Source organism: Herpailurus yagouaroundi, unplaced genomic scaffold (assembly GCF_014898765.1).
Source record: "Herpailurus yagouaroundi ecotype Mexico unplaced genomic scaffold, PumYag 490, whole genome shotgun sequence".
In the NCBI taxonomy this organism is placed as follows: Eukaryota; Metazoa; Chordata; class Mammalia; order Carnivora; family Felidae; genus Herpailurus; species Herpailurus yagouaroundi.
This window is the reverse complement of record NW_024412707.1, coordinates 410,776-432,699: the sequence shown is the minus strand read 5'-3', so window position 1 is coordinate 432,699 and position 21,924 is coordinate 410,776. Positions and strand designations below refer to the sequence as shown.

Here is a 21,924-nt window from a genome sequence, read left to right as displayed (position 1 = left end):
CCTGGTGGCTCCATTGGTTAAGCGTCCAACTTTGGCTCCGGTCATGATCTCGTGGTTTGTGAGTTCGAGCCCCACAGTGGGCTGTCTGCTGTCAGCACAGAGCCCACTTTGGATACTCTGTCTCTCTCCCTCTCTGCCCCTCCCCTGCTTATGCACGCTCTCTCTCAAAAAGTCTTTTTTTTTTAATGATTATTTTTGCGAAAAAGATCACGTGCATGCACACGCACACAAGTTGGGAAGAGGCAGAGAGAGGGAGACAGAGAATCCCAAGCAGGCTCCACACTGTTAGTACAGAGCCCAACTCGGGGCTCTTGGTCCCATGACCCTGAGGCTCAAGACCTGAACAGAAATCAAGAGTCAGATGCTCAGGGGCGCCTGGGTGGCGCAGTCGGTTGAGCGTCCGACTTCAGCCAGGTCACGATCTTGCGGTCCGTGAGTTCGAGCCCCACGTTGGGCTCTGGGCTGATGGCTCAGAGCCTGGAGCCTGTTTCCCATTCTGTGTCTCCCTCTCTCTCTGCCCCTCCCCCGTTCATGCTCTGTCTCTCTCTGTCCCAAAAAATAAATAAATGTTGAAAAAAAAAAAAAAGAGTCAGATGCTCAACCAACTGAGCCACCCGCGTGCCCCTGTATTTTTAAGAGCTTTTTAGTCATTGATATTCCAGATGTTTTTCCCAGGTATTTTCCATTTGACAAGATCCCAGATATTTTGTTTTAATGTTACTTTTTGAGAGAACAGGGGAGGGGCAGAGAGAAAGCGGGGCAGAGACAAAGTGGGGCAGAGCATCTGAAGCAGGCTCTGTTCTGAGAGCAGAGAGCCTGAGGCCGGGCTCGAACTGTAAGTTCGAGATCATGACCTGAGCCGAAGTTAGACACTCAACGGACTGAGCCACCCAGGCACCCCTGCCGTTGACTCACCTCTAATATGAGGGTGCCCATCAGAGCCCCTGTCAAGTGTGCCTGGTTGGCCCCAGACACCACGGGCACAGTGGAGAAGGGGGTGCTGGGACTGCCTGGGCCCCAGGGTGTCCTCTCTCAAGGGAGGCCCCTTTTGTATCTTGATGGTCCCCTAGCTTAGGTGACTCGTTCCAGGTGATTTTCCATAAATCCTTTACATCCTAAGCCAGGGCCTTCCTGCTGAGTGCTTCCTACAGAGAAGGTGCTCCTCCAGCAGGTGTTCTGGGAGAGGCCCGGCTCCTTTCCCCACCTCCTCCCAGGCATGTGTTACATCCTTGTGTAAATCAGGGCCTAATTCCAGATTATATATACATATGCACACACAAACTTCCTCATAAAAAGTGAACAAAGAGGAAAGAGTTGACAAAGAACAAGCAGAAACTAAAGACTTTAAAAATCAGAAATAATGAAACTTAGTGAACTCCTCCAGCTCCCAAGAGAGGGAATGATTGAGGCCAAGCGAAACCCTGCCTGGCTGGGCACCCCCATTCTACCCAGCTGCACGGCTCTGCAGGGGAATCCCATCAAACGTCCAGGAAAGCCACCATTCCTGCCCTGCTCGATGCCACCATCATCGGCCCCCACATTGCACAGACCGATCTCCCCTGCCCTGCCAGCCCCATTGTGCAAGGCTCCTCTGGAAAACTGTCTTGCCGCTGCCCCACAGACATCCCCCACCCCTGTCCCTCCCAGGTTGAGTCTGGCTGTTCCCCTTCCCACACTCACTTCTGGTGGGCCCTCACCCCTCGCCTTTTCATCTAGACCAGGGTGGCCAGGTCTTTACTTCCAGCTCATTCTCACCCCCTTGGCTGACCCACTAGGACCAGGCTGAGTGTCCCAAGCATCTCACAGCTCAATGCTGCAAGCAGAATTCTCACACCCTCACTGGGTCTCCCCATTTCCAGAAATGCACTACAAGTTCTAGCCGCCCCTGCCCCCCATCATGCACTCTCCCCACAGCCCGGGCCAGCCACACCCACACCCGCATCTGCCTCCTACAGCCGCTCTGGGTCTCTGTGTAACCACCCATGTCTATTCTTTCATGGGCACATACAAAGCACACACACTTGGGGGGTGGGGGAGTGGTGAGTCTCCCCTCAGAGTGCTGCCCACTTTCTGGGTGGGATTCAGGTAGTGTATGCTCTCTAGGGCAAAGCTGAGAGGGAGGACCCACCCACAGCTGCCGGCTGACTCACAATTGAGACTTGTTGGTGTTGGGCCCCGAGTTGGCCATGCTGAGGATACCCCGGCCCGTGTGCGAGAGGTTGGGCCGGAATTCATCTTTGAAGGGCTTTCCCCAGTACGACTCCCCACCTGGAAGAGAAAGCAGCATGACTGGCAGTAAGAATGACTGGGTCCCAGGCCAAGTGCAGCCCAAAGGACGAAGCCCAGCTCTGGAAATGTGTGTTGAGTCCCAAGGGGCACTGCTGCCAAGTACCTCAGAAGGCAGCCCTGGCCCCGAGGGACCCTCATCACTATCTCCCCATGGACTCCTCCCAGCCCCCAGGTCCTTCAGAGCCCCTACATGGGGCCAGGCCCCTACCCCTAGTACAAGGAGTAGAAGGTGAAAACCACAGGTTATTACTGCTCACACCACGTGGGGTGAGGGAGTGGCCCGGGCCCAAGGAGCCAACAGGCTGAAGGGTTCAAGAGGCAGCAAGAAGGCAACATGTTGCTTTTCATCCTCTAACCAGGCCTTACAACCATCTCAAAATGAGAAAAATGAGGGATGTGCCTGAGGTCACACAGCAGGCTGGTGGCTGGTCTGTCAGATTCCACATCTGGAGCTCTCAGCACAGCCTGCACCCACCTACCCCCTCGCGGCCTATGAAGCAGCCAAAGCTGCCAGGGTGGCCCCCATACTAGTACCTACCTGTGCCTGTGCCAGTGGGGTCTCCCCCCTGGATCTGTGAGAAGACAAGAAGCCAGTCAGCAAGCTGTACCCCTTGAGCCCGAGGCCCTGCCTGGCCCTCCTGCCACCGCCCACCACCACTGGCTGAATGAACTCCCCACCTGCCAGGGGGGCTCAAGGGAGTTCTGGGTGAGGACAAGGCCCTCCCAGGCCACTTCTCTGCACAAGCCTAGTGTGGCCAGGCTGGGGACTCTTAGGGGTCAGCCTGCAGGCTCCCTGCCCTGAAAAAAAAGGGGCTCATAGGAATGACTCCCAGGAGTCACCTGCAGGACTCACGCTGGCCAGGAGTCACAGGGCCCCTAGAGAGAAGCAAGTCTTTGGCCAGTGCTGACTCTTGTCACTCACCACAAAGTTCCTGATGGATCTATGGAAGATGGTGCCATCGTAATACTGCTTCTTGCAGAGTTTGATGAAGTTTTCACAGGTTTTTGGTGTCTACAAAATAGCCCAGATACTTATGTGAGGCAAGGAGCAACTGATGCAAGGATCACAACTGCCACCCAGGGCCCTTACTGTGCAGGGGCAATGGTCTGCTGCCCAGCCCAGACATGGTAAAGAAGGACCTGTGAAGCTAAATGACAAGACACTTGTATCTGCCGTGACCCTAAGCCAGGGCCGTGGAGAGACACTTGAACAAGTGGGGGGCAGGGGTGTGTGTGTGGAGCCTGACCCCTTTCGTGTGAAGGTTGTGCACGCAACTGCTCAGAGCACGGACCAAGGAAATGCAGTGCACCGCTAACAGGGTCCCTAACAGAAAGGGAGGTGGGGGTACCATACTTTCTGGAGACCAAGTGGAATTTTGTACCACGAGCATGTGCCAAGTGCAGCTATGTATTTAAGACCCTGGCAAGGGCCTGGACTTAGGTGGAGGGGATGGCAGCCACCTACCATGTCGCAGTGCAACTCCAGGTTGAGGTCGCCCTTGTTGGTGTGCAGCCGCACATAGCCCTTCTTCTTCACAAACTGGTAGCGCAGCACATCCTCATCAATGGCAGCTGCAAACCGAGGTCAGAGCTCTGTGCTGCCCTCCATCTCGGGCACGCCCACCCCACACCAGGCTCTAGGGCCGGGGACGCAGCCCCAGCTTTGGGGAGAGCCCAAGAGTCTTCCTGGTCTGAGCATAGGCTCACAGGGGCCACAGTGGCAGGACAGGGTGAGTGTACAGGTAGAGGGATGAGGAAGGGCTCAGAGGTTAAGGAGGTACTAGAAAAGCCTGGACACAGCAGGCTAGGAGGGGCAAAGGGGATGGTGGGGACTTGGCAGGCTGAGAACACAAGAGGAAGGGGCATGGGGATAGTGCCAAGGTGGGACGTGGGCTGGAGCCCAAGGCAGGGCAGCCCCGGCAGGTGGAGGGAGGACCTTCTACTCCCGGCCTGGCCCCCCTGCAGCCTCTGCCATCCCGGACAAACATACTTTCCAAAAGGGCCTATGGCTGCCTGACCATGCCTGAGTTGCCTAAGCACCCATGAAGGCCAGGCATGATAAAGTGATGCTCAAGGGGGCGCCCTGCCCTTGGACGCTGTTAAGCAGCATTGCTGGAGATGAAGGTGCAAAGGCAGCTACCTGCTTCGTGCGTAGTCTCTGGAACCATGGCAGTGGAGGTGAAGGAGGCGCTGACCTTGCCGGTGGAATAGTGCGCCTGGAGAGGAAACCACATGGGTGCATTAGTGGTGCCCTGAGAGGCTGGGGCCCCACTGCTCAGGCCCTGCTTGGTACCCTTCCTCCAAGAAACTGTCATGGCCGCCGCCCACAGAGCCCAGCAGGGACCTCCTGGGGGCCGGGCCCTCTAAGAGCTCACGGACTGAGGGGACCGAGCCAGGGTGCTCGCAACACAGGGCCCCGCCTGTGCAGGAGGCTGAGGCTGAGCTGGCCAAGGCTCTCATGTAAACTGAAACCCTGGAAGTAAGTAGAAACTGGTCACCTCTGGTATTCACAGTACCAGGGACTCTAGTTCTTTTGCAAACGTTTCAACTTTTTACAGTAAACACACTGCTTTTTTTTTTTTTTTAATTTTTTTTTCAACATTTATTTATTTTTGGGACAGAGAGAGACAGAGCATGAATGGGGGAGGGGCAGAGACAGAGGGAGACACAGAATTGGAAACAGGCTCCAGGCTCTGAGCCATCAGCCCAGAGCCTGACGCGGGGCTCGAACTCACGGACCGCGAGATCGTGACCTGGCCGAAGTCGGACGCTTAACCAACTGCGCCACCCAGGCGCCCCTCACACTGCCTTTTTAATCAGGAAAAAATAAACCCCAATAGGTTTTATTTTTATCTAAGACAGTGGGAAAAAAAAGATTTCTCCCCGTTAGAAGGAAATACATCAAAATACTAAGCACTGTTGTTTTAGAGGAATGGGATTATTAACCACAACCTTTCTTACTTTTGCAAATTTTTCTGGATAAGTCTTTAAGGATGGAGCCTCAGAGCCCCCTCTGTCCCCCTCATCCCCCTTAGCCCTGCCTGAACAGGCCATGTGTGGCCTCCAGCACCCCACCTGCCATCCCCAGCCTCCTGAGGCCCATTTTCTTTTAAAAAAAATTTTTTTTTCAACGTTTTTATTTATTTTGGGGACAGAGAGAGACAGAGCATGAACGGGGGAGGGGCAGAGAGAGAGGGAGACACAGAATCGGAAACAGGCTCCAGGCTCTGAGCCATCAGCCCAGAGCCCGACGCGGGGCTCGAACTCACGGAGCGCGAGATCGTGACCTGGCTGAAGTCGGACGCTTAACCGACTGCGCCACCCAGGCGCCCCTTGAGGCCCATTTTCAATGCAGCCCTCCTATGGGCCTCCAAGGGGCACGTGGGCTCTGAGGGGTCCTGGCCACCCCCCTCCAAGTGTATCCCAAGGCCTCCATGAGTCCCTTCACCAAGACCTCTGAGGGGCTGAGCTGGGCAGGCTGGCTGAGCTGGCAGCTGTGTGGCCCTCTGCCTACTCACAGCATTCAGCTTGTCCACTTTCTTCTTCTCTGGGACTTTCATGGTGGCAGCTAGAACCTCGTCCCCTTTGAACTCTTTGTAGAGCTCCTGCAGCGTCTCTCGGGTCTCGGCGTTTGTATTTTTCAAATAATAAGATGGGTCCTGTTTGGCCTTTTCTTCATCTATAAAACAGCACAGTGGCCCTGATCAGCCGAGCCCCCAGCAATGTCCCCAAATGTGCACGACAGGGACAGGAGGCCAGAGCCTGCTGTAATAGTGGAAGCCCAGGCTAGGACTTAGGCTGGGTAACCTGAACCTCCATCACAGTGACGCTTTCCTGGTAGCTATGATGAAGAAAAGGGTGTGCAGAGGGAGAGAGAGCGAGGAAACGGCTCACAAGGGTACAAGTCAACCCGCCCACAGTGTTCTCCACAGTTGGCTCTGGTCTGTCCCCAGCCGTGACCTGGCCCCAGTGGCTCATACACAGCCCTGCACCAAATGACACTGGGAGCAGCAACCAACTAGCTGAGCAGAGGCCACAGTCACCACCCCTCACTGACTACCTATTCCCACAATGAGAACAGAGCCAATTTCTAAGAAGCGAGTGGAGGACCTGGGAGAGGAAGCGGCCTAGAAGGGCCTTGGAGCTGGGTGTTGAGTGGGGAAGAGGCGGCAGCCAGGCCTCCATGGCATGAGGCGGTGGGCACCAAAGATACTGGCCCCAGCTGGGACGCCCACAACAGGCCCCCTGTGGGCAGGCATGGGCCAACAAGGTCCTGCCAACTTCAGCACAGAAGCTAAGTGTAGCCAGTCTAGGCTTAAGCAAGACTCCTGGATGCTCCAGCCCCAGGAAGGAGAGGGCTTTACCCAGAAAGCACTGGCACCCAAACCCCTGGCACCCAGACCAGCTGCCATTGCACCTACCAGGATCTGTTATTTTTATGTTATTCTTCACATGAAAGAAGTTGGAGACATTGAATTTGTCCAAATTGGTGGGGTCCTGCAGCAAAAAGAACACACACAGCACAGTGAGCCAGGCAGTGAGGCAGGCAGGTGGCCTGAGTGCTGGGGTTGGGAAGGAGAGGCCAGTGGCAGCACAGAGATCTGGGGTGTCGAGCAGGGAATGGAGGGTGGGCGTCAGGGGTCAGGGGAGGGCTCTGCCTGAGCACGGCCAGGAGCAGGGGTGGGGTGGGGACAGTGATATAAATGGCTAGCTGCTCTCCAAACTGTCCCCTTCTCCCTAGCACACGGAAGATGAGCATGTCTCGCATCAGGCAGCCATGGGACGGATGGAGTTTCGTGGAAGGGATGCAGGCAGAATGGGGCACCCATCTTAGCCTCCCACATGCCACACCCCATGCTCCCTTCGGCCGGCTGCCACAGACCCCTTGGTGCCTCAGGTCCTGGTGACAGCAAGCCCACACTGTGGGAGGGAATGTGCACGGACCTCCGATGAGGACAGGACAAGCCCTGGATGGGAGGGGTCCACAAAGGCCACCCCTGGTTTCTAAGTCCAGGTCTTTCAGGAACCCACTCTCTGACACTCAGAGGCACACCCTAGCCCTACGCTCACCACTGGGGTACAGCACACACCAGCCCATCCTCTCCCACTTGGATACGGAGATGGCTCTGGGGCAGAGAGGAGCGGCCTTGACATAGCAACGGCAGGCACTGGAAGAAGAGATGTGAAGCGGCCTCGTGAAGGCCCAGGCTGACAGAGAGCAGGGGTGCTGCCAGGAGCTGAGGGCAGCTGGGAAACAGCAGGCAGGTCACAGAGCCTGGGTGGAGAGGTGGGGTTGGCAGAGGGGTGCCACGGTCCCTCCTGGGAACAGCAGTGGGAAGGGGACACCCACCTGGAGGGTGATGATGTCCTGCCGAGAGAAGGGCTCGTCTGTCAGCAGGTCTCGGAAGTTCTTGGCCTTGATATTTAGTTGCTCCACTGCCTACAGCCAAGAGAGAGCCCACTGTTACAGTGCTGGCCCCAATGCTGGCACCAGGAGCCTGGAGCCTACCCAGATGACAGCGCCATTTCAGAGGTGAGGAAAAAGATGGGACCCACCAAGGGCTCACAGCAGTGGCCCCACCACTGAGGGCGGAGCTTGATAAGCCTGAAAGATTCAAATTCAGCCATTTGAGCAAAGCTCACCAAAGGACACTCTCATGATATACATCTTATGTCAATAAGCAGGCTCAACAAGGCCAGCCATGCATCTCTATCAAAGCCCTTCCACCAAATCTGTGCACTCTTTGGGCAAAAGTGACCCCTGGAGCCCCTAGGGTGGCACTGGCCACCAGGACCCTGCCAACAGCTGGTGACAGGTCTGATAACATCTCAGGGAGGGTTTCCCTGCAACATGGGGCCCACACCCTGCTCTGTACCCTGTGCTGGCATACCCAGAGCAGGAGGACAGGTATGGAAATCAGGGCCTCCTCACCCTCACACTTGCCCACCAGCCTGCATCTGCTCCTCCTGGGGACTCCACCAGGACGCGGTGGAGGGGGGCTCCGTGCTCCCCTCAGCCCCAGGCCTGCCCTCAGAGCACAGGTTCCCTTCCAGGGCCCGGTCAGTGAAGATGAAGATGGTGGGAAGGACCCCTGGGGTACAAAAGAACTGGCCAGGTTTCAGGTCTGGAGGCTGCAGGAAGGGCACACCTCTTCCTGTCTGCGCTGACAGCTCTCAGAATGTAGGCTCCACGGGGACAGGCTGTGCCCACTGCACCCAGTGCAACCTTAACGCCAGCCCAGGGTTTCCCTGGAGCATACACCCAAAGAGCCTGCATGGGACACAGTTCCCAAGAACCCACCTCATAGGTATAGACATTGCCCGTGGTCTTGACAGCTACGATGTGGGTATTGTTGGTGAACACGGTGAATAGCACTGGGCAGTGGTACTTTCCTAGAAAGAAGGCTCATCATCAGGGAAATACAAATCAAAACCACAATGAGATACACCTCACACCTGTCAGAATGGCTAACATTAACAACTCAGGCAACAACAGATATTGGTGAGGATGCGGAGAAAGAAGAACCCTTTTGAATTGCTGGTGGGAATGCAAACCGGTGCAGCCACTCTGGAAAACAGCGTGGAGGTTCCTCAAAAAAGAACCAAGAGCAAGGTTGGTGCCTGTGGGAGTCACCTCAACTCTGGTATCTGATGAATAAGAATGGTGGAGGGAGGGGCACCTGGGTGGATCAGTCGTTGAGTATTTAACTTTGGCTCAGGTCACGATCTCACGGTTCATGAAATCAAGCCCGGCATCGGGCTCACTGCTGTCAGTACAGAGCCTGCTTCAGATCCTCTGTCCCTCTCTTTCTGCCCTTCCTCCACTTGCACTTTCTCTCAAAAATAAACAAACATTAAAAAACAAAACAAAACAAAAACAAGAATGGCTGAGGGTGCAGAGAGATATAAAGCAGGAGGACCCCAGGGCTGGGGTGGGCTTTACAACCAGTGGTGAGGAGAAGCCCAGACTAAGAGCTGCCTGGCGAATCCATCACACTGCCTATACCTACTGCCCTGGGCCTCAGTCTGAGCAGCTTCTGGTTCCAGTGATGAGCAGACCAGCGCCTCATCCAGACAGGGTCCATGCCCACAGGACCCAACTATACACACAAAGGCCACCAACAACCCTCACAGCCCCACTGCCCTTGCGGGAAGAAATATCCCACCCACCCCCAGCTTTAAACAACTTGGACCTTTAAGGAAAAATTATACATCTTTTTTTTTTTTTTTAATTGGGGTAAAGTACATATAAACCTTTGCTACTTTAATCATTTTATAATTTTAAGTAACCTCTACTGCCAACATGGGGCTTAAACTCAAGAGTCATGTTGTCCATTGACTGAGCCAGCCAGATGCCCCTACATCTTTGAAAAATTAAGTGCCTGGGATGGGGTGCCTGGGTGGCTCAGTCAGTTAAGCACCTGACTCTTGATTTCAGCTCAAGTCATGATCTCATGATTCAGGAGACTGAGCCTCGGGTCGGGCTCTGTGCCAATATGATGGGGTCTGCTTAGGATTTTCTCTCTCCCTCTCTCCCTCTCTCTGCCTCTCCCTCACTCGCACATGCTCTCTCTGTCTCTCTCTCAAAAATAAATAAACATAAAAAAGAAAAAAAAACCATGTCTGGCTTGATCAGAAAGGAATGATGGATTCTGCAGAGATCTTGGTGAGAAACAGGGGCTATGGGGTCTGTGGGCCAATTTTTGAATTGGGTGTCAAAGGGATCACTCACCTTCATTGTTCTTTGCAAAGTTCAGCTTGATCAGGGACCTCCCATCCAGCTTCTGGAAGGAAAATAATTAATAATTAGTAATAATGAATAAGTGGCTGATGTGAAGAAATGCTGAGGCTATGATGCTAGGTGAAGCAGAGACTGGAGGTCTCTGACCAAGCAAGCCTTTACAGCTACAGGCAAGAGGAAAAGCCACACAGGTGCTGACCCAAGGCCCCCAGGACACAGAAGTAACCTGGAGAAGATGGGCTGTACAACCCAGGCTCTAAGTGGGCAAACTGAACTGCTCACAGGGGCAGACCCCCAGCTAGAGGTGGAGGCTGAGTGTGGAGATTTGTTTTATACTTCTCAAATGTTCAGACATTTTTATTGTGAGCACTGATTACTTCTGAAGCTAAAAAAATGTGTGTATTTCTTCTTTTGGGTGGTGGATACAGAGATGGGCACCTACAATTCTGCTGTATGACTATTTAAAACAGAATATTAGAAAGTGGGGGGAAAGGAATCAATATACCCAAATGCTGAGTGACTGTGATGGGATCCTCTATTTTCCAAAGTTCCTGCACTGTCTGCAGTTTACCTCTTCTGTGGGAAACTTTACAATAAAACAAAGTCCAGGCAGCCAGAGGAAAAATGCTGCCCCAGTGTGGGAGGGCTAGGTTGGAGGCAGTGAAGAGGGCTGTGGAGACCCCAGAAGGGGAGGCAAGGCTGTGCACCTAGGAGCACCTGAGGGCCCACAACCTGGCAGCCTCTGACCACTCTGGTGCGGGCCCAACCCTGACTACCTAACGCACAGAGAAAACGCTGGGTGGGCATCCCTGGGCCAGGCCCCCATGTCCTCACCCTCCTGAGTGGCCAGGCCACATGCGAAGCCTTGTGAGGCCACTGCCTGCTGGCCAGCCCACCCTTGTTCCTCCACGGCTGGTTTCATTCCTTCCTTTGCCACTCAATGGCCCTTCTCACCAGTGCAGGTGAGCATTAGACTCTACGACAGACAACAGGGTCCCTGCTCTGAGGTTGCTCCCATCAGAAAGCCCTCCTCCTTCAGGCCCAGGCACATGATCCAACCCAGAGAGACCCCATATACAACTCCTGGTGGGAGGCCAAGCCCAGGACATCTACATGTTTTGGGGGCCCTGACAAGCACCTGAGAAGCAAAATGTCCACAGTAACAATATCCACTGGGAAGGAGACAGAGGACATATGGACAAGAAAACACAAGAGGGGTCAGGGGCAGAGTGGGGCCTAAAAGACACCATTGACACCACAAAGCAGACCCTCAGCAGCAGAGGAGCCCCAACATCAGATGCTCCACTGAGGCAGAAGTGACCTTCATGTCAGGGAAGGCAATGTACCCCAAACACAAGCCAATCGCACGGGGCACAGGCAGGCAGCACAGACCCCATAGGAAGCCCCTGGAAGCCCACAGTGGCTTCCAGAAGACAGCCTCACAGAAAAACACTGCCAGTCACACTTTCAAATGACAACAAATGAGGAAGGACACAGCAGACACCTGAAAGAGAGCACTCTCCTTAGGGAGGCCAGACCACCAGCAGCACCTCAACCACCTGAGAGAAAAGTCCACAGGCTCTGGGCAGCCGGGCCCAGAACATGCACCATTGGTCTAGCCCTGTCTCATCCAAGGGCAGGGGAGCCACTCACTTGATCCAAGGGGCCCAAAGCACCCTACACCCTGTCACAAGTGCCAGAGGAGCCCAGATAGCACAGAAGGGCCTCCAGAAAACAGGTAATAAGACCTTGGCTAAGTAAAGAACCAGTGACATTTCACTTGTCCCAGGCTGCCAACCAGGACACTGTTCACATCGCTCACCCTCTCACTACCTCGCCCTCAAGCCTCACAGCAGCCAGGTCCTCCTGGGCCTCCCTGACGATGGCCTCCACTCTGCATGTTCTCAAGGGTCTCTGTCACAGAACTAGTTGGGCCACACCCAGCTTACTATCTTCTCAGTCAGGTCCGGACCTCATCCCAGCAGACAGGGTTCCAACCCCAGCCCCCTGGGCCAGCTCTCCACTCCACCGTGCCAGAACCCACCCTGCCCACCTCGTCCTCACACTCCTCCTCCTTGAACAGTCCATATTTCATCAGGTTGACCTCTTAGCCTCAAACACCTCCCTTGGACACCCTGGAGTTGACTTGTCCTCGAAAGTCCCACAGAAGTCCCCACCCTCCCTGCTGGCCCCCCTCATTCCCCCTCCACTCCAACTGCCCACCCTCACTCCATGCTCCCAGCTCCCTCCTGCTGCCCTGCCCATGGCTCTGCTTCTGAGGGATCCACCTTCCTGCCGAAGCTGCACTGGCCCGGAGCGCCAAGCACAGGCTGGATCACCCGGTTCCACCTGTTGTCCATGGCACAGAACGTGCTAACTGACCCAGTCCTTTCAAAACGTGGCTGCACTTGAAGATTTCTACTGAGCTCTCCCCCCGCCCTGGGGACACACAGACCCTGATGTGATGGCCCAGCAAGTCCCACAGGCCCACCCTTCACAGCCATCTTGGGTCCAGCCTCTTTGTGCCACCTCCCCTGCCTCACCCTGGTCCAAACTCACACACCACCTCTTACACAGACAAGTGCACAGCCCCCTCCCTGGCTGCTTTCCCACCTTCCACCCTTGACTCCACATAGTCCTGTTTCCCACAGGGCAGCCAAAGTGGGCCTTTAGAACACAGGCAGGATCACAACACGCTTGGGCTTGAAACCCTGCCCAGCTTCCAGCACCACCCCCCAGAACAAACTCACGCTCCTCCCACGGCCTCCAAGCCTCCCCCGACCGCCCATGTGCCTCTATCTGCCACCATTTCCCCATCCCCCTCCGTCTCCAGGTCTCAGCTTCAACGGCACTGCGCTGCTCCAGACATTCCCCAAGCCCCCCACCCCCAGCCTGCCTGTCGGTGAATACCTCTGCCTCCACAGCTCACGGCTCACTGGCCCTGCACACAGCACAGGCTACCACCACGCTGAATAAATGGATGCAACGATGCAAATGAAAAAATGAAGAAATGGGCCTGGGCTGCATTGTGAGGGAAGGAGAGAGACCTCTCAGAAGAAAAGGGACCAACAGAATGTGTAAAATATAGGAACACCACAGGTTTGTGATGGAGGTGTGCAGTGGGGGGCAAAAGAGGAGAATAAGGTGGAACTTGGCTCTGGGAACCTCCTCCTGAGCAACACAGAATTCGTGTCATTGGACCTGTATACACGACATATAAATACCTGCTTAACCTAAGTCATGATAAAAATACAAATTAAGGGGCACCTGGCTGGCTCTGTCAGTAGAGTCTGAAACCCGTGATCTTAGGGTTGTGGGTTCGAAGCCCACGCTGGGTGTAGAGATTACATAAAAATAAAATCTTAAAAAAAGTTAAAAAGTGTTTTCACTCTGAGGCAACAAAAAATTTTTAAAAAATTGATGATATCCATGGTTGTTGAGGGTATGAAGAAACAGGCGTTTGCAACTTCTCTGGAGGACAATTTGCCAGTAGCTACCCAAACTGAAAATACTCCCACCCTGTGACCCAGCCGTCCTGGAAGGACACTCCCATGTGTGCCCAAAGAAACGTGCACAAGGGTAGTCCCTATCTGCTGTTAGTAACAGCAGGGGACTTCAGATGTGCTTCAGCAGCACATGTCCTCCCTACAGGAGGACGCATGCAGCCACCACAGAACGCAGTAGGGCTCTATGCACCCATGTTCAGGTCTTCAACACACTGTGGGGGTGGGGGAGGGGGGAGAGCAAGTACAGAGGAGTTCGCACCTGTGATTACAACCATGGCCCAAGGAAAGAAAATGTACGTTTATGCACATGCGTGTGCACGTAGGGAACATTTCTGGAAAGAAACAATGTGGGGAAGGGGGAGGAGGACAGTCCCGCTCACCATGCCTCGTGAACAGTCCTCTACCGCGCTTGCATGTACATGAAAACCACAGAACAAAAGGTCAGACAAGAGGATAGCATTCACTGGCATCACTTAAACTCCTGCCCGGCCACCTACCTCTCCATTGCTGGGGTTGGTCCCATACTTCTTAAGCCAAGGGACGATGTTACTGAAGGGAAGAGAAGAGACAGTGTCAGTAAGGCAGTCAGGTGCAGGCTGGTGTGGAGGCCACAGCTTAGGAGGGCTGCGTCCAGGTGAGGGCTACGAACAGGCTTTGCTCTACTTCACTTCTGCTAGCAGAAGCCAAGAAGAGGAGCATCCAGCCTTGACCAAGGAAGCAAGGGAGTGTTTCTGGTTTCAACACATGTCCAGGGTTTTTATTGTGGTTACATATAAACAACATAAACAAGCAAAAAAAAAAGACATATATAAATGCTGATACGTCTGTGCAATGAGGTGCTGAGCCAGCATCAAAAATTATACTTCCAGGGGCACCTGGGTGGCTCAGTTGGTTAAGCTTCTGACTTGGGCTCAGGTCATGATATCACAGCTTGTGAGTTCGAGCCTGCTTCAATTCTGTGTCTCCCTCACTCTCTGCCCCTCCCCCGCTTGTCCTCTGTCTCTTTCTTAAAAATAAAAATAACAACAACACAAAAGTGTACTTCCAGAGAACTCTGAATGACACAACTGAGTGAAAAATGGATTCAGAACTATCCTTGCAGTATTACCTCAACTATGTTGCCATAAATAACCTCACAGAAAAAGAGGAATATAAGTACTGACAATGGTTATCCTTGACAGTGTGATTATGGTAAGTTTTTCCTTTTACCGTCAAGTATTTTCCACATTTTCTAAAAGGAGACTAAAACACAGGAAAGTTTTAGAAGCTGGTTTATGTTGGAACATAAGACCTTAAGCATCATGTTCTCATGGTTCATGAGTTTGAGCCCCACATCTGGGTCTCTGCTGACAGCTCAGAGCCTGGAGCCTGTTTCAGATTCTGTGTCTCCCTCTCTCTCTGCTCCTCCCCTGCTCGCCCTCTGTCTGTCTCTGTCTCTGTCTCTGAAAAATTAAACATTGGGGTGCCTGAGTGGCTCAGTCAGCTAAGTGTCCAACTTTGGCTCAGGTCATGTTCTCAGGGTTGGTGGGTTCAAGCCCCACATCAGGCTCTGTGCCGAAAGCTCAGAGCCTGGAGCCTGCTTCAGATTCTGAGTGTCCCTCTCTCTCTCTGCCCCTCTCCTGCTGGCGCGCTCTCAATCTCTGTCTCTCTCTCTCTCTCAAAAAATAAATAAACATTAAAAAAAAAAAAAAAGACTAAGCAACATGCTTCAAAATACAGCACTGGGAAAGTATGTACCTAAATTATGGCTCTACTTTCATAAAGTGGAAAGTACTCAGTTTGTTAACATTCCAAAGCAGGATAGGTAGGCCAATTAGAACACTAGCCCCCCACCCCCCATGTGTGTAGAGAGGTCAATGCCACCCCAGGCAGGGACAGCAGTATCTGCCAGCAAGGTTGCCTGCCCAGGGGTCACAGCAGCACTGCTGTCTCATCCCTAAGGCCCTGGAAGTCCCTCCTGGGTCCCCAAGAGGCCCACTCAGGTCCCGAGGTTGCCAAGACTTCAGTATGGCCTGGCGTGGCACGGCCTGAAGACACAAACCCTCCAGCTGGTCCCATACCCCCTTGCTGAGTGGGTGTCAACAACCTCACCCCTTTTGTTAGCTCAAAAGTCGAGGGCAAACTCACAGCAAGTCAAAGACGACTCCTTCGGGGGTGCAGACTGGGTAGACGAAGGGCTGCAGAGAGAGACTAAGAAAGGACAGAGTCACTCCAAGTCATACAGTGATTCCCGTGACTTCTCCCTTTGCTCCTCCCTCCTTCCCTCATTCCTGCAACAATACCAGTGCTCCTCTGCCCAGCCGGGGCTGGGTGCCAGTACAGAGGTGACCCCACAGCCCTGACCCTCAGAAGCTCCCCACACAAACCAATAAATACAAGGCAAGGGTCCCTGGAATGACAAAAGCCTGGTTCTCCCCACACTCTCTACTGTGTCATATAACACACACGTGATCACATTCAAGCCCCAAAGAGGTTGGGGGTTTGGGTTTGGGACTCCCCAAAACCTCACATAGCAGGCAGGCCATACTTTTCTACTGAAAACTACCCTCTCGCATCCCAAGAGACTCTGTGGAGCTATTGTGATCTGGGGGTGCCCTGCCTGCTCCTGACCAGAGTGTGCACACAGTTGCCCAACATTTCCAAGGGACAGGCACGTGACTCAAGCAACAGCCGATGCCCTAGGAGCCCTGGGTAAGTTCTAATACATGGATATGGGGGTAGAGGGGTGTGCAGAGATCCAGACTGCCACAAGCCATTTGCCACCTCAGGAGGGTTGGCTTTGGAAAAGGAGAGCCCACAGATGAGGGGAGACAGTACCTGGTGAGCTTCTTTATATCAACACCCTTTTTTCTTGCATGAGGTTTCTATCACTAGCCATCAAGAGCCCTGGTTGACCTGGCTTGTTTGCACCTCGGTCACCCAGATGGCACAGGCCAGTCCTCTGGACCTGGACTGCCTGGTGGCAATGGCATCACCTCCCCAGATGCTGCCCCAGAAAGCTCCCATGGGGCAACCTCACCACCTCCCCCTCTGGCCCAACCACTGCTCTAACCCAGTGGTGATCCTGGTGCTGCAGGGGACTGATGAGAACACGACCCAGCACCAAAGCAAGCTCCAAACGGCAAGACACTGCACATTCATCTTCTCCCAAATGGGCCTTGAAGGGCATATTCTCAAAGTACATTTTTACCCAGAACCCAAGGTAGTTAAAAAGTAGATGAAACACAGCTTAGAGAGACCTCTTGGAGGAACTGGAAACCAAGGACCAAAATATTTCCATAAAATCCATTCATACCCACTCTGAAGGATACCACATTCCCATGAAGGTGATGACAAAACTTGGTGGGAGTGGGGAGAAATCCAACCAATGAAGCCTGGGTCTCACTTGCTAACCCTCCCTGAGCAAGTGCTATGAGAAGGGAAAAGCCCTCACTCAGTGCTACATGGGAGCCTCTCGGAGCCGACCCAGTGGCTGCATCCCTGGCCTTCCCTGCACCCTTCTCGCCCTATGGTGTCTGGCTGACCTGCCCCAATCAGGGTGCTGGGATCACTAGTAGAGCTTTGTCAGTTCTTAAGCTCATCATGCCCAATGGGACACACACACACACACACACACACACACACACACACACAGCATGTGTCCAGGGCAAGGATGATCACAGCTTGAGCTTGGAGAAACTCAGGCCCAAATGGACCATTGGACCTGCCCAATCCCCAAAGCCCCAAGTCTTAGGGTTCATTAATCTTAGCCCCACTTCTCCAGCAGACACACCTGTTCATACACATACCAACCACAGTGGGAAGAAGCATCTGAGTGGCTCTGCAGCTGGGTCCCTCCTCATCCTCACCAATAACCTGTGCTCGCAGGGAAGGGGGAAGGGGTTCACAGTATCATGACTGTTGCTGCTGCTGTTACTGCTTAGACTGTGGACCAAAAGTAAAGCATGAAAGACATGGGCTCGGAGTCAGGCCACCAGGTCCAAGCCTCAATGGCATCACTTCCTGGATGTGACACATGGGTGAGGGACTTCCCACTTCTAAACATTAATCCTCTCACCTGTAAAGTAGGCTAAACAACAGAGTCTACCTACCTTGGAAGGCAAGAAAGAGGCTGGAAAAAAAAATGCAAATACATAGACACCGAATGAGCAGAAATATTAGTTCTTATCATTGTTAGGTCATCTTCTCTCAGTTCAAGGAAGATCTAGACAGGAGAACACAGACAGAACCCACATCTGCATCCCCAAAAAATCATATTCACTGTCAAAATATGTCATTAAGTAACAGAAAACAACTAGGAGGGAAAGATAAACACTCAAAACTCTTACCTGCAGTGATCAAAAGGTAAGCGACGAAAATTTGCTTGTGGGATATCTGTTTAAGATGAAAATAAAAGATGGAAAGTTTATTCTGTAAAACACTTCATGTATGTGTTCCTACCAACAATTCAATTCCATGTTAAGAAAAAGTTCATGTGGGGGCACCTGGGTGACTCAGTCAGTTAAGCATGTGACTTCAACTCAGGTCATAATCTCGAAGTTCGTGGGTTCGAGCCCCACATCGGGCTCTGTGCTGACAGCTTGGAGCCTGGAACCTGCTTCGAATTCCGTGTCTCCCTCTCTCTCTGCCCCTCCCCCACTAGTGCTCTCTCTTTCTCAAAAATAAACAAATATTTAAAAAATAAATTAGGGGCGCCTGGGTGGCACAGTCGGTTGAGCGTCTGACTTCAGCCAGGTCACGATCTCGCGGTCCGTGAGTTCGAGCCCGCGTCGGGCTCTGGGCTGACGGCTCGGAGCCTGGAGCCTGTTTCCGATTCTGTGTCTCCCTCTCTCTCTGCCCCTCCCCCGTTCATGCTCTGTCTCTCTCTGTCCCAAAAATAAATAAACGTTGAAAAAAAAAAAATAAATAAATAAATAAATTAATTAATTAATTAATTAAGGAAAAGTTCATGTGAATTACCTAGTGCAAAAACTGCTGTGGATTAAAAACCTTTCAATAGGTAGGACACATGGATTACATCAAGAAAGAACTTAGAGAAAAAATGACATACTTGCGTAAGCCGCTGGGGTTGGGTTTCTCCCATAATCCTAATACCCTTGCTGTGGGGCCTGGCTTTGCTTTCCAAGAATCCTGTGCTGGTTTTACCCCGGTCAACAATTATGAGAATGTGCTCTTTTTATTTCATCTTGTTTTGTGAATCATCTGTGTTCTCAACCCATTTGTCTGCTACACTTTGTGTTCTTGTTCATTGTTAATTTTTATAGTCTCATTGTGTAGTAAAAACATCATCCCTTAATTACAACACCCACCCCCCGCCCCGCCACACACACACACACACACACACACACACACACACCCACACCCACATCAAGGAAAACAGAAAGATTTCATGCCTTACCTGGTTTCTTGCCACCATAGAAGTGAGTGTATTCAGCACAGGTAATGTACCTGAAGAAGAGACAGAGAATCTTATTACCACCCCCCTTTATAAAGAGGACAGTCTCTAGAAGTAACTGATGATTAAATCATTTCACTCATTCAGCAAATGCTTATTAAACACCTATAATGTGTGAGATGCAACACAGACATACACAAACTAGTAAGCAAATACAAACATTCCTGCTCTGCTCTGAAGGAAATGAACAGAATTTAACAGAAGGCTTGATGATACAAAGGAGCAAGCCATGTGAAGATGTGCAGGAAGAGCTTTCTAGGCAGAGAGACCAAGCAAGCTTATCCCATATAAACGTCCTGACACAGAAAAAGCTGGTGTGTCTTCAGAAAAGGGTGAAGTCACTGAAGAAGAGTGTGCACGGGGGCATGTGGCAGCAGGTGAAGAAGGCTAGCAGTTGGATCACGAGGGGCCCCACAAGCTGTGTGATGGCTGTGGATCTACTTTAAGCGGTATGGAAAGCGGCTGGAGGGTTCTGAGTAGGGCCCTGACATGCTCTAACATAAGTCCTCAAAGCATCACTCTGGCAGCTGTGTATAGAGGGACAAGCAAGAGAGGCAACAGAAAACCAATCAGGAGGCATCTAAAAATGTCAAAGGAGGGGTGCCTGGGTGGCTCAGTCGGTTAAGTGTCCGACTTCGGCTCAGGTCACAATCTCACTGTCCGTGAGTTTGAGCCCCGTGTCGGGCTCTGTGCTGACTGCTCAGAGCCTGAAGCCTGTTTCAGATTCTCTGTCTCCCTCTCTCTCTGACCAACACGCCCCCCCCACGTTCATGCTCTGTCTCTGTATCAAAAATAAATAAATGTTAAAAAAAAACTTTTTTTAATAAAAATAAAAAATAAAAAAATAGGGGCGCCTGGGTGGCTCAGTCGGTTAAGCGTCCGACTTCAGCTCAGGTCACGATCTCGCAGCCCATGAGTTCGAGCCCCACGTCGGGCTCTGGGCTGATGGCTCAGAGCCTGGAGCCTGCTTCCGTGTCTCCCTCGCTCTCTGCTCCTCCCCTGTTCATGCTCTGTCTCTCTCTGTCTCAAAAATAAATAAACATTAAAAAAAATTTTTTTTTAATAAAAAATAAATAAAAAAAATAAAAATGTCAAAGGAAATGAAATACACTCCACCTACTGAGGGGTTTGGTGGATTAGTGAGTGCCTTCCTATTCCACATTTACTTCCTGGATGAGCCACAGGATTTACTGATGAACAGGGGGAGGAGAGAGCCTCAGGAAAGAGGCACCAACGCTAACCCCCAGACTTCTGACCTGTGTAAACTAAGTAGCAAGCAGTATGACCACTGAGATAGGGAAAATGAGGGGGGAACATATTAAATGTGAGATGTCGGGACACCTAGGTGGCTCAGTCGTTTGAGTCTCTGACTTCAGCTCAGGTCACGATCTCTCCCGGTTTGTGAGTTGGAGCCCCACATCGGGCTCTGTGCTGACAGCTCTGAGCCTGGAGCCTGCTTCAGAGTCTGTGACTCCCTCTCTCTCTGCCCCTCTCCCACTGGTGCTCTGTCTCTCTCTCACTGTCTTAAAAATAAATAAAAACATTAAAAAAATTTTTTGTAAGTAAATGTGAGATGTCTATCAAACCTCCAACTGGAGATATCAAGTAAGCAGGTGACCACTGCAAGATGAGAGATGACCAGGGAGAATGTAAAGGGAGAAGAAACGTGGGGGACATGGACGTATGAAGTCTGAGAGAGTGGGAGAAAGACCCAGCAAAGGAGACTGAGAGAGGCCATTGAGACAGATGGAAAACAAATGGAAAAGGGCATATGGGGTCTCAGATATCAAAGAAGGGCCTCAGAGGGAGCAAGGTGGTCAACCGTGTCACACGCTATTGACAAGCCCAACAAAACGAGAACTGGGAATTGACCACTAGATTTAGCAACAGAGAAGTTACTAGGATCCTGACAGGAATAGTGCTGGGGAGAAAAGCCTGACTGGAGCGGTTTCAAGAAACAGCAGAAAACAGCAAGTAGACACAGGTCTTTGACGCCTTGTTCGGAAGAAAGAAAAAAAAAAACCACGGTGGCAGGAGAGGAGCACGGGGCAAGGCTGGTTTGTTTTAAAATGGAAGATTCCGGATGTGTGTAAGCCAATGAACGGCACACAGGTGGAGGTGGAGGAGAAAGAGGGGCTGATTAGGGGCAGAAATCGAGAGTGGAGATGGGGCGTTCCAGGGCAAAAGCCGAGGAGCCGAGGAGCCGAGGAGCCGAGGAGCCGAGGAGCCGAGGAGCCGAGGAGCCGAGGGGCCGGGGCTCGCACGGCGCCGACGCGGTAGGAAGGCCGCGCTCAGAAGCACTGACGGTGTTAGTACCAAGAAACCCGGGAGACCTCGGCGGTCGGGGTAATTCCCCTGCCTTGGAGGAGACAAAGGCTTCCGAGACGAAACGGCATTTAAGAGTGGCTCTGGGAACCAGCTCTGAGAGAGGGAAGAAGGGCGGCGCGGACTGCGGGACAGGTGGGCACTGAGGCCGAGCGGGGCCGCGCTTCCGGCTGCGGTTCAACTTACATCTTGTCCTTCTGATGCTGCCGTTTCCCCATGGCGGCGGGAGCGGTAGCAGTGCCAGGACCAGCGAGTGAGGAAAAACGACAGCAAACGATTTAGAAGCCGACTTCTCGACCGAGTTCCCTAACGACTTCCGGGTCCCGCAGACCCGCCCCGGAAGTGGGCGCAGGGCATGCGCGAACAGTGGCACCTGGTGCCAAGTGCGCATGCCCAGTCGGTGCACTCCAGTCCTTGGGCACCTGGACAGTCTGTGGTAGGGTTTGCCGCCTGCTGGGGGCCGGGGGGCCTCGAAGCCCCACTTCCTCGGGCGAACAGAGAAGGCTATCTCTAGACCTTTTCTCCTTTCCATCCCCCCGCTCAAGCCTGCCCTGGTTTGACCTGGTTTCTCAGATTTTTTTAAAAGTCCACCTTAAGTCTCACCAGCC

The 21,924-nt window shown here is 52.6% G+C and overlaps 1 protein-coding gene across 3 annotated transcripts in view; it reads right to left on the bottom strand.

Annotated features, from left to right (window-relative positions):
• The window catches only part of PPIL2 (peptidylprolyl isomerase like 2), a 28,837-nt gene extending 7,182 nt beyond the window's left edge, over nt 1–21,655 (bottom strand). For all 3 annotated transcript variants that reach the window (XM_040464658.1, XM_040464659.1, XM_040464660.1), the window contains exons 1-15: nt 21,503–21,655; nt 18,935–18,984; nt 17,865–17,910; nt 15,664–15,726; nt 14,034–14,085; nt 10,022–10,073; nt 8,591–8,682; nt 7,640–7,729; nt 6,711–6,786; nt 5,808–5,968; nt 4,430–4,505; nt 3,755–3,861; nt 3,212–3,301; nt 2,828–2,861; nt 2,151–2,268 (exon numbers count right to left, since the gene is read on the bottom strand). In XM_040464658.1, coding sequence (XP_040320592.1) covers nt 2,151–2,268; nt 2,828–2,861; nt 3,212–3,301; nt 3,755–3,861; nt 4,430–4,505; nt 5,808–5,968; nt 6,711–6,786; nt 7,640–7,729; nt 8,591–8,682; nt 10,022–10,073; nt 14,034–14,085; nt 15,664–15,726; nt 17,865–17,910; nt 18,935–18,984; nt 21,503–21,534 — 1,139 coding nt within the window. In that variant the 5' untranslated portion in view covers nt 21,535–21,655. The remainder of the gene's footprint in view (nt 1–2,150; nt 2,269–2,827; nt 2,862–3,211; nt 3,302–3,754; nt 3,862–4,429; nt 4,506–5,807; nt 5,969–6,710; nt 6,787–7,639; nt 7,730–8,590; nt 8,683–10,021; nt 10,074–14,033; nt 14,086–15,663; nt 15,727–17,864; nt 17,911–18,934; nt 18,985–21,502) is intronic.
• Nucleotides 21,656–21,924: the final 269 nt, after the last annotated feature.